Here is a 12821-nt window from a genome sequence, read left to right as displayed (position 1 = left end):
GGTTTTCCAGTCCAGTATTAGCCCATAATAATTCTGCTCAGCTTTTAAAAGTTCTGCCAAGATTGTCTATTCTTACATAGGGCCAGTGACATATAAATATTTTAAGAAATACATAAGTAATAAGAAATATTCATTCCTGGTTCCTCCATACTTCAGAAACTCACCTTTTACAAAGCAGCTTTAAACAAGGTGGTCTCATTTTTTTAACTTCACCTACTTGTAAAAGATAGCTCACAGAAAGAAAACTCCATAAAAAGGATTCTATTTAGTTTTGAGGTAAATGAGTAAATGAGACGATAAATGCTTTCAGGTTTGTAAGACTGATACCAGCTATTTGAGGTAATCTAGACAAGAAGCACAAATCTTGAGAACTAACCTGGTTACTGTAACAAAATCTTGGAGATCTGAAAACACTTCCCCCTCCTCTGTCTTTGAGGGTCCCTTCTGAGATGCATCCCACACTCCTTTTCCTTCTGTGGGCTAAGACAGAGGTTTTCAACTTTTGTGGGCTCATGGACCAGAGGGAAGGAGAGCAGCTTTAAAATTGGTGTGTGCATGCACACACGGAGCCACGCACACTGGTGTGGCACTAGTGGCCCCATTCGTGCATGCGGCATGCTCTGGCACCGTTCACATGTGCAAATAGTCACGCACCTTCATGCATGCACAAATGGGCCACAGACACTCATCCTGTTCTAGCATCCCTGTTTGCGCCCATGTGCATGTGCAAACGGGGCTGTGGGTGCTAGTGCGAATGGGGGGAATGTGTGCCCGTGCGTGCATGCACCAGCCAGCCATTTCTGTGGCCTGGTGGCCACAAGCCTGCGCCCACTGCCCGTAGGTTGGGGACCCCTGGGCTAAGGTTGTCTAAGTTTCTGTTTCACAAAGTCATTCCCAGAAATATTACAGATACCAATGCATCTGTAGAGACCTACAAGAGATACACATAATCTATTAACTAGAATAACTCATCACAGACTTTATGCTTCTGATGAAATGGATCTATATATGATTATTTTTGTAAACAAATAGTGATGTTTACTATTTTTTTCTGAAACAGTCACAGTTCCCCTGGTTATGGACATTGATTTTTGCATACATAGAAGCCTCTTCAGTATTATCATATAATTTAAAAAATTATCACATAATTTTTTAGAATATAAGATTATGTGATATTTTAAAAATAAAATCATATGTGTAAGTATGTATATCATCCCTTGCTGAGCACACAGAAAAAAAATCTATCACATCCTTCAGTATATTGTTGTGTAATCCTGTTTCAATTGGGAAAAACATAACTGGATTAAAATTCTTGTTCAGGGCACCATAATTCAGTTACAATGATAAATGTTCCAATCCTACTTTCACTTCCCATAAATGCAGCTTTTCCTTCCAGTCTCCTTTTTAAATTATAAGTCTATAAAGTTGGTTTTTGTCATTTTACTATTTCTCCTTCTTTTTATAAGCTGAACATGAGAAAATCATAGGCAGACTTTTTCAATAGAAAAGTACTATTCATAAAGATACACTGGAGCTTATTTTTAATAAGATTTTATGGGACAAATAGTGAGGATTGCAGGGAATATGATTTTAGAGAAAAGAAGCAGTTCATGTCAGTTTATCACATTCATTTAATGATGTGCTGAGAAATATGAAACTGAAAATTAATGTTTTAGGTGCCAGAAATGCAGTTATTGAATCAAAATTACATGTAAATGTTGAAAAATTAAAGTAGATGAACTTACGTACCTTGGTAAAAGTTTGCTAAAATTGGAAAATAGGCGGGGAAACTTTAAGATGTAGAAATGCTGAAGGCACGAATAATATGCAATCTCTTGTAAGGGATAAATGATTCTTGAAATAAATGAAAGTGGTTGTCTTGAAGAACATGCCAAGAAGTATGTAGTGGATGAATGAAGACTATATTACAAGTAAGCTATAGATGGTTGGAATTAAGTTTTTCAGAGAAAAATGAGAAGTTTAAAAAATAAAAGACAATATGTGAAGTATATGAAAGTGATAGAAGGTTACACACGAGAACAGAAAGATATAGAGAAGTATAGTGAATGTTATTGGTGTTACTCAGCTTTCTTTTCTTTTTTTAAAAAATCTCCCTTTAGTTAAATCACATTAACTGACAAGTTACATAAATGGCTTTGTGAGGAATATTTCTGCATATATGGAAATTTCTATGATTGTCATTTACAACTGAAAACTTAATGAGGTGGTTTAAAAATGAAGGAACAGTTAAAAGAAAAATGTGGTATTTATGCAATTGAACTTGACTCTGGACATGGGAAGGCCAAAGAGATTGCAGAAATAAACCTTGCACAGGATTACATATATACTGTAATATATTCCCATATATTTATGGGAATCAGTGAAAAATATATCAACTGTTCTCTCTTTGAAACAACTCCCAAATTTCCTGCTGCATTTGTATGGCCTCTAAGACAACAGCTCCATACATAGATTCATTTCCTTCAATCAAATTAAGATCAGAGGAAAGGTGAGAGGTTGGAGACACTAATGTCATAGAACGTCTTGTGATCTTTTCAGACTGGTTGATTTCAATGTGAGGAAATCAATACCTATAATAATGTTTGTGACAACTTAGGACAGTATGGCCCAAGAAGAAATCTGGATCCATTTCATTTATTTCTCTGCTTGCAAACCAGAGTAGCATTTATACCAACTGTTAACATCCAAAGTAGAATTGTAGACCAAGATAAAAGCCCCTAAACCAAATATATCTTCCCAGGGAAATCAAAGCACTACTTGAATCTATGGTGTTCAATTGAGCCACAAAATATATTACAAAAATGTATTTCCAGGAAAACTAAACTTGTTAGCTCAGCCATTAAATATTTTGAAGGCCAAGGAAAGCTCAAAAGTTAGGAAATGGGAAGCAAGGGAACAGGAATAGAAAGTGAGAGGAAAAGCAAAAGAAAGTTACTTCCAAAAAAGAAACTATGTTCATAAAGTATTGCTCTTTTGTTTCCAAAAGCCTATTATCTTTGTAGTCCTGCCTTATTACTTCATAATTGTAGCCCAGTAGCCTCACTGAGTTCACTAGGCATTTTTTTTTACATACAGTGCAATAGCTGGCTGCCATATCCGTGTGTGTGTGTGTGTGTGTGTGTGAGTGAGTGTGTGTGTGTATATGTGTGTGTGTGTGTATACTGAGTGGCCTAAGCCTATAAGAGGGTCAATTATTTTAGACCTATTTGTGCCTCCATACAGCAATGTAATGTATCCTAGTATCCAGTTCAAACCTGTCCCTAAAATGCACAGCCAGTTCATTACGCATTTTTTTCATTTCTACTGTGCAGAGCTTTGAAATCACTGGTTTGCTTCGATGTCACAAAGTCAACATTATTCTGCCAAGTATGAAGTTTATAGAAAGAGAAAAGGGGCTTTAACAATGAATTATACTTTGTTTTAATAATAAAAAATAACTTAGCAATAAATATAGGTTAAATATTGTTATTTGTATAATGTGTAATATTTCTGTACAAAATAATAACCAGCATGGGCTCAATAATGTGATATTATTATTAAATATTCATAGTAAGAGGTGAGTCATTTATTCAGTAGCATACTAAACATGCTTAACAGACCATTGTTAAACATCCAATCCAATGACATAAATAAGTCTTTTCAAAGAGTCTTCTTCTAATTGTGGTACTTTTTGCCTTTCTGGTTTCACAAATGCACATACAACTTGTTTTCCATTTTTATTTTTCTCCAGAATCTTTTTTTTAAAAATTAAATTCTCATCCCATCCCAGTAACTATAAGTATATAGCTAATTATACTGATATATTTGAGATGGAAGCAATCTTTAATACAAATGCAATCAAATTTAACTTTTTAAAGCTTTTTTTTAAGTATCAGAGGTACAAAAATGATATAAATTAACTAGTTTTATAACTACCTGAGTAATTAGTTCAGTGGAAACATAATACAATGTAATGTAACTAATGCAATTTAATGCAATGCAACTAATAATGAACAAAAAAAGTTTTTTTATTTTTATCTGTAAAACTATTTCTTAAAATAGTATACAACACCAGTAATATGATGACATATTCAGCATACATTTACTCATTTGTTGTTTTTCAAATATCTTTTTCTACTCTGCAGTTTGGAGTTATAACTATGGCAAGATTTAAGATTAAGTATTTTGACAAGAATGCATTTTTAAACAAACAAACAAATAAATTTATAGTAACTTCTTACCAGTACAGACTTTGGTAGTTTTTCACATCCCTTTCAAATCCAGCCCGAAATAAAGTTCCCAGCACTTCCCCACACTGGTTTAAAAGTCCCAGAGTTGTAGAGTTTGCTGCTTCCAGCTGATGCTGCAGCTGACCATGAGCGGCTGATTAAACTGTGAGTGACAAATCTAAAAAACATGCCCCCCCCAAAGGAAACGCATGAAGCTGAAACCATAAAAGTTCCCTACTGGTCATAGCAACTCTTTCAAAATTCTAATTTCCTCCTTTCTTCCATGTCCAGTTCTTGGAAACTAAACAGTTCTCAAGAAATTGGCTTAAGCAACAAACTACACATTTATTTACTTTAGAAATATTCCAAAATTACTGAAGTACACATTTTCCATATTAAGCAGAAAAATATTTGACCATACATTTTTTTGTTTTCTTTTTTTAAGTGGTAAGATTTGATGAACTTTTCAAAGTGATATGTGCCTTGTATGGAAGCAGTGAAAATCTTTTCTAGGATTGCATTCTTTTTATGGAAGCAATGCTAGTGCTTTGCAAAAAGATAATACCCTGATTTGCAATAGCTGCAGATAGATGCTGTTAGATTTTAATTAGTGTGGTTTCCTTTTTTCTTTAACCCAGAAACATATTTTGTAATTCTTTTATTTTTATATTGAGACAGAAATGAATACTGTTTAAAATGAAAATATATGAAGTCATGATGAGTAAAATGTTAAAAACCCTTGTGGGGACTGCTGTATAAAATTAGTCATATCTCATAGAAAATTGCCACTTGCTGAGAGTAGCACAGGAAGAGTCCATAGTTGCAATTCCTGGTGTAATTATGTGAAAGAAGGAGGTTTTTTTGGTGCTCTTTTTCTGATTTAAAGTTAATTATATAAGGAATAACTGTTTCACTCTGACCCAATATTAATATTATTGAACACACTGAAATTCCTACAGTATAAATTCCAAACAAGAGTGGTGACATGAAATATAGCACTTGAATGAACCATCAACTAGATACACCTTCTGTCTGCTAAGATTGGGAAACATCCCGTACCACAATGTCTGCTTTACTTCCACATGAACTTTTAAAAAGAAGAAGTAATGGTGCTTATATAAAGTAGACTAAATTGCTGAAGTCATATACGTAAGAATGAAATAACATTGGGTGCTAGAACAATTCTTTCTGTACATACAGTATTTAAATTTCCTTAAACATTGGTATTACCTTCAGCATGATTCCTATTTGTTATATTTCTTTCTTACCTTTCCCATATTCTATGTTTACTTCGGTTATAAGCTGTTCTTGAGCATTTGTATTAAGAAGAACGTCTGTCCCATTAGGGCTTACCATCAGGAAGATATGATAACCTTTATTGTCAATTTTTTTTACTGTGAGTACACTGACCCACATTAAAAATGAAATTTTGTTGCCTGCTCTCAAAACAAAGTATATATCTACCTATACATAACATATATACACATGCTATATTAATCACCGTCTATTCTGAATACATAGCGGAAAGAGGAAACTTATGAGTTCACAAGATTGATGCTATATGGAACAAAACTGTTGCTGAATCTGGATGTTCTGCTTCAGATACCACAAAGCCTCCCAGAAGGTAACAAGGAAATATAACTGGGTATCAACTGTGTGCAAACTTTCAGCCTCAAAATACCAATCCAGTAGAGGTGGTCCTTTATTTACAACCATTTGTAAACCATTTATAAACCATTTACAACTTTTCAAAATTACAATGGCACTGAAAAAAGTGACTTGCAACCAGTCCTCACATTGCAGTATTCCTTTGGTTATGTGATCAAAATTTGGGCATTTAGCAATTGGCATGTATTTATAACAACTACAATGTTTCAGAGTCATGTGATTGCCATTTATTACCATCCCAGTCAGCTTATGACAAGCAGTGTCAGTGGGGGAAGCTGGATTTGCTTAAAGATTCATTTACAATTTCAGTGATTCAGTTAACAACCAGGGCAAAAAAGATTGTAGAAGAGGGTACGGGCTCACTTAACAACTTAGCAATGGAAATTCTAGTCCCAATTGTGGTTGTAGATTGAGAACTACCTGCATGTCACTGTATTTCCCAAGAAATTCACAGGAAAGTTTTGATGTCCTTATACAAGCACGCAGAACAACTATGAGTAGAGTGCTCTATGTCAAACCCTTAACAACCATCTGCCACCATGAAAGTTAGAAGATCACAGAATGTTATTAATCAGATTTATTTAAAGGAAAACAGAAGTTGGATGATAGAATCTTGCCAACTAAGTAGGTTTTCTTTAGCATATTTTTCTCTATAATTTGTTGGGAGCAGCTTTCCTTAATTTTTCTAATTACAGGAAATTCTTAACTTGTAACCAAATTGGGACTAAAATTTCTATTGCTAAGTAAGGCAGTTGTTAGGTGGTTTGTGCTGGATTTTATGACCTTTTTTTGGCCAAGATTGTTTAAAAAAACTGCAGTTGTTAAGCAAATCCAATTTCTCCCATTGACACTGCTTGTCAGATGCCATCTGGGAAAGTCACAAATAGAAATTATATGACTGCAGCACACTGCAACCATCATAAATACTTGCTGGCTGCCAAGTAACCGAATTTTGATCATGTGACTCTAGCAATGCTGCTATGGTCATAAATGAAAGGATGATTATAAGTCTCTTATTTCAACCCCATTGTAACTTACAGGCTTTTGCTGTGGGAGCACCTTTGGCCTTTGGAATATCCTAGATGTTTCTACTGTCCCAACTCTGAGTGCCTTTCACAAACAAATAAAACGAATACACTACTTTTTCTATCTCCCTTTGGCTTCAGTTGATTGTGATTGGCCCTCATAGGAATTGATTTTATTTTGTTTTATATACTTTATATTATTTCTTCTTTTTAATCCATTTTATATGTTGCTGTTGGCTGCCGAGAAACCTTTTCAAGTGGGCCTATTTTAAAATAATGCATAATTAAATTTATATGAATTTTAAAAAGGCTTGATGCATGTATTAAGATAACTCTGTCATAAGATCAAGGAGTTGCAACTGGATTGAGTTTAACTATACACTAGAAGCACTTAAAAATGATTTTTAGAGTGTAGGAGAAGTGGAAGAATCTAAGGGTGGAGTTAAAAGAGAGATCAGCCTAGAATCCCTACATAGCCACAAGCAAACTAAGTCCAACCTCCTTTGAATTCTGTTGACCTTTATCTGACTCCAACTCTAACTCCATTCTCCATTAGTTGAGAATATTCCTGTGCATAGGCATGAGTAGCAATACAACAGTTTAATAGGACCTTCAAGTAAGGACTTGTTCTTTCACACCTGACATGAATTGCATTTAAAATCCACATCTGAATTAATGTTAGTATGAACTTGTTAGGCACGGCACTTTATATGTTATTAACAGTATTATATTGCCACCTTTTTTGTCTGTGCAATATAACTTTTTAAACTTCTATTTGATAAAATTCAAAATGGCATTTTTGCTTCTATTGCTTGTTTTAAAGATTTGCATTATGATTTTCATTGCTTTAGGAAAATTTTGTGGAGAAGTTAATATACTTTTCATACTTCAGGTAATGCTGTAAATATGAGTAGGTGAATTGGCTTTATTTTTAATTAGTATTCCTTTTTTTCAAGGGGAAAATAGGTTGGAACAGGACCTATTTGGCACAATGTAAATCCTTTCCTGATTATTTGTTTGCTATTTAAATTATTCTTGTGGTTTATGCCAAAGTTAACCTAATTGGGAACTAGATTGGAGAAAGTGTCCAGCCATATCTTGTCATATGAATTAAAAATAGCCTATTATGAGTTCTCTGCCTAAATTGATTGTATTATTGCCTGATTTAAGTCTTACAGAATATCAGTTAGGCAACTGTGAGTTTGGGCAAAGCCATACTTTCTGTTTGGCCCATTGCTAGTATAGCCATCTATCATTTCTTGATTGCTGAAACCTATGACATCCTCTTTCTTCCGTTCCCAGGCCAATGGAAATGAACCTCACACCTGTATTTTCCAGCTTCTGGTTCAAAACTGGTATTTTCTGGCCTAAACAGATAGTCTTCAGGGCTTACTTTCAATCTATTGACAGCTTAGCTCTGATTGGTCAAAACACCTTACATGCTTCCTCCCCTCTAATGTTGGGTCATTGTCCTGTACAGCCATTTTGTTCTGCTCTATCAGGCTACAATGTCCTCCGATGTTTGACAGATACTATTTTTTCATCATATCACTTGATCCACCAGTGGCCAGTTGAGCCAATGAACTATCCTCAACCCCAGAAATGGATGCTTCATTCAATCCTTACCTGTCCCAGTGGGCTCCCTTTTGATATCTACCGATGCCGAATGAAGTATGCACCCCCTGATTTCTTGCCCCCAGCCTTAGTCCCGCAAAGCTTCTCTATTCTTTTTTTTTTTTTAAATATCTTAAGGATGTTTAGAAGTGTAGAAATGTTATAATCAATGTTCTTTGCTACAAAATTCTCATGGATTTTCAGATGAGCAAAAGCAAAAGGAAAACATGTCCCTGAATGCATTAAGTACAGTAGCATCACTGCAATAATGGTACTTATAAGTCCACAAAGGAAAGGTTATTGTCAAAAGACATAATATGGGAAGGGTAGGGCAGGAAGGACAATAATGGCATCCGTATGTGTGAATATCTGGGAAAAAAACAAAGGAAAATATGAGCTGGTTAGGAGGGAACAATCAACAAGGCAGGGATGGGAAGGGCAAGAAATAGGGAAACAACAAATCAGACCTTATGTTTATGGCTCAGTCCCATTGCCAACTCATCAGACTGGGATTTCTGAAGTTAGCGTTAGAAGCAATTGGGAGAAAAGCAACATAGCCTACAGTTTTGAACTCTCTTTAGACAGCATTGTTTGAGCAGCTCAGCTCTTGCATTGTATCACAACCTTGCTTTTGTCCACTAGATGGCACTATATATCTTTTTAAATCATCCTAATGTAAGTAAAAAATACTCAATCGTCAAGCGGAGATATATTTTGTAATAGTGGACTGCCTACCTTCTTTTCAAACCGAAAATCATCGAAAGGATGTAAATGTTAATCATATGTTGCACTGAATATATTCAGATTTGTATAACAAGGCAAAGCACCTTTATTTACAAATAGAAAACATTGGTACAAATAACAATTAAAAAAAAGTTTAGCAATGATGTCACAAATCAGTATATTCATGATAAATGCGCACCTCTGACTTTCTGATACTCTGAAAGGATCTGATGCTTTCACTCCTTGTCCGTATGTTTGATTTTCTGAAAAGCCTCCTTGAAAATGATCTACACATAAAAAAGTAGATGATTGGATCTAGGCAGACATTGCATGCTGATAGAAAAATAGTCACTTCCTTGCAGTAGTACAGGATCTTGTGAGCTGAAGCATCTAAATAATAATCTAACTGGCACAAATTGAAAAGGATTGTGTATAGATGGTATGGCAAAAAACAAATAAAAAATACAGTCACCACCACCTTTATACTTTGACTGTGTTTCCTCTTGTGACTTGAAGAGCTAATAAACTGCTTGCTGGATTTATAGATATATTTGGATATTTCAATATAACAACCTATTAATACAATCATCACAATGACAAATATGCAATTATTGAAGTAAATGACAGCATTGTGCCATTTGACTCCCAAAGGGGTTTTCAGTTTTAAGCAGTTACCCGTATTTATCCTAGTTGTGTAACTATTAGTGAGGACCAGATCTGGCAAAGCTAAAAATGCCATAACAATCCAAACCACAAGTGACAGAATCTTAGTGAATGTAATGCTATACATCCTGGAATCTCCAAATGGTTTTACCACTTTTAGATAGCGGTCAAGGCTAATAAGTCCAAGAAAAACAATTGTTGTATACATGCTGGCATAAAACAAAACTATTGTATACCGGCATATGAAAAAATGGAAGTACCATGGCCCCAGTCTTGAATCTTCAATAATTTTAAATGGAAATGTCAGAGTCATCAGCAAATCTGCAACTACAATGTTTTTGAGGTATAAAATAAAGCTGGTCTTGCTTCTGATGTGGAAGAAAATCCATACTGCCAAGCTATTCAGAAAGATGCTTGCCAAGAATATAAGGAGGTAAAGCATAGGTAAAACAATAGTTGTAAATTCATTATTGGTAGCATTCCCAATTAGGTCTTGTGAATAATTGGTCAAAAGATTGATGTCTTGACTCGGAGATTGATGATCTATAGAAATGATGGTTAAAAAGGTTGGTTAAAAATTGTAACTATTTCAACGATGCTCTCAGGTAAGTATTAACAGAAATCATAATCATATTGAAGCTGGCTCTGCATGATGGGCAGAAAAGACTGACTCATTTTTCTTTGATTTTAGTTCACAGGCCCAGGAGTCATAAATCATAAGAATTTGCAGTGTGATGTGTGTTACTTTCCTTCATTATGACAACTCAGTCTTATGTTGAAGTTCCCCTCTTTGCTCAACCCAAGAGTCTTTAAGAAGTACTTTCTAGACATCCTCTCATAAATAAAAATAAATAAATCTCTTTCCTAGCATCTATTGGACTGGCACATATGTTGATATAAGAACTGACCAGTTTTCTACCAGGTTTACATATATAACTGTTCTTGAAACTAATCTTCATATTGTATTATTTTATTGTGATTGTAGAGATGGTCTGTAATCTACCAAGCCATTAGAATTAGTGCTTTAATATCATGCCATTTTGGTTTTATGGCGAGGATGGGAAACTGGGAGTTTCAATAAAGTATAATCCTTTTAAAATAAGTCTTTACACATATGAATTGATCATGCAGTGGATAATAGTAAAGAGCATTTGATCATGACTGCCTGTTAATGTACTATTACATGCATTCACACAACGTCCTGTAAATACTTGAAAGTAATTCTGAACATGTAATTGAGAAATTGCCTGAGAATGCAGCATTAGAATTAGTGGATAAAAATTATAAAAAGGCAAAGTTCAGCATTAGAAGGAATTGTGGAATAGAAGAATTGTGCAGCAGTGGAATGGACTTTCTTGGGGAAAGTTGTCTCGTAATTAGTATGAAATATTTAAGCCAAGGATAAGGGTAATAAAAAATATGATAAGCTTTCAAAAATGCTCAAGTTGCCAGAAATGAGCCCTGAGCTGCTTGTTGGACTTGAGGTTCTCAAAGATTATTTTATGGTCCCTCAAGTGTCTAGGAATAATGCTATTGGGCATGATAACTGAGTTGGAGTGTTTCCATATTCAACTGAATATAATCACTGAAGAACAACACAGAAAACTATTGCTGCTTTAATACATTCTTGAGAGTTTTTTAGAAGCTTCTGGTTGACCACTATAAGAAACAGGGAACTAGACATGATGGATTTTAAGTCAAGCTTTTTCTGCAGTGGATCATATAAAGTTTGACATCTAATAATCCATTTGGGAAATTTTTCCCTCTAAAGCTGCCTTTCAGCAACAAAACTGGTATTTCAAGAAAATTATTATACTCTACTGTATTAGTATTTTATAAAAAAAAGCTTTAGTTACAGCAATGAGGTGGCAGGGAGTACATTGTTTTAAATAATGAATACGTTTAATGATGCAGATGACTAAGTTCCTGCTGCATGCAAGGGCTTGTTTAGTTTAGTCTCTGAAGACTTAAGACAGGGACACAAAGAGGAAAAATTAACTCCTGAAGACATTTGTTGTGTTCAGCATTTGGACAATTCGCTAAGAAAACTTTGAAACCTTTTTTTGAATACTCCACGGTTAAAATATGAGACTGTCCAGTAAGATACATATGTGTGAACTACTGAATAAAGGAAAAATAGTTATATAGGACTGGACAGGTAACTGAAGTCTAAGTCTAAATTTATGCCAGTGTCGTTGCTTTTTTAAATGCAAAGGTCATAAAAGCATGGATCAACTATACTGAATTAGGCTGCATTTTTGTAGTTGATTACAAATATTGTACAACATGTACCCTAGTTAATATTAAACATGGTTTACACTGTTAGAAGAATGCATAAAAAAGAAGGAATAGTTTATGGGAAATTCTTGAGGAAGATCTGCAACCAGTTGCTAGGAGGAACACTTTTAAAGATTAATAAAATAAATGAGAAAGATGGAATAACTCATAGAATAGCTCTATACATGCTTTTAAGGCAGGAACACAGAGAACAGTTTTAGATTGGAAAAGGTTTGTGGGGACTTTTTTAAACTAAATAATGTAATTATTAGGACAATTAACAATGTTAATAATAATATGAACTATAATTGAAGTAACTTTATTAGGCCAAATAAAATTTTGCATAATTGTTGCAAACTTTCAATTCATTAAAGCAGGAAGTAAATTTATGAAATATTATAAAGAGAATACAGAAGAGGAAATATAGCTGATGTTTGGACTGAGTCTAAGAAATCTAAGTTGGCATTAGCATAATAAAGTTATTGCCTTAAGGATTTTAGATTTTTTTTTTTTCCTAATTTCCAAAATAGGGCTTCTTCTGTTATGTTCATCTCATGATTGAAATAATATTATGTTCCTGGGCTAAAACTAATATTATTTTATTGAATATTTAATTTTAAAC

At 34.2% G+C, this 12821-nt stretch overlaps 2 protein-coding genes across 10 annotated transcripts in view; one reads left to right on the top strand and one right to left on the bottom strand.

The window, feature by feature from the left end:
• The window catches only part of MED12L (mediator complex subunit 12L), a 167569-nt gene that overhangs the window by 57225 nt on the left and 97523 nt on the right, over positions 1–12821 (top strand). The gene's annotated exons all lie outside the window — the stretch shown is intronic.
• The window catches only part of LOC120314658 (G-protein coupled receptor 87-like), a 28190-nt gene continuing 15744 nt past the window's right edge, over positions 376–12821 (bottom strand). For 2 of the 3 annotated variants that reach the window (XR_005558494.1, XR_005558495.1), the window contains exons 3-5: positions 9459–10465; positions 4242–4407; positions 376–480 (exon numbers count right to left, since the gene is read on the bottom strand). Coding sequence is in view for 1 of the 3 variants with exons in the window: in XM_039357971.1 (XP_039213905.1) it covers positions 9426–10465 (1040 nt within the window). In the remaining 2 variants the exon portion in view is untranslated. Of the gene's footprint in view, positions 481–4241; positions 4408–8649; positions 10466–12821 lie in introns of those variants that run through there. The other variant, XM_039357971.1, reaches the window with a different exon arrangement.

Source organism: Crotalus tigris, unplaced genomic scaffold (genome assembly GCF_016545835.1).
Source record: "Crotalus tigris isolate CLP2741 ecotype Arizona unplaced genomic scaffold, ASM1654583v1 scf7180000018970.2248101, whole genome shotgun sequence".
Lineage (NCBI taxonomy): Eukaryota > Metazoa > Chordata > Lepidosauria > Squamata > Viperidae > Crotalus > Crotalus tigris.
The sequence above is the reverse complement of the archived record's forward strand: the minus strand, read 5'-3'. Positions and strand labels throughout refer to the sequence as shown.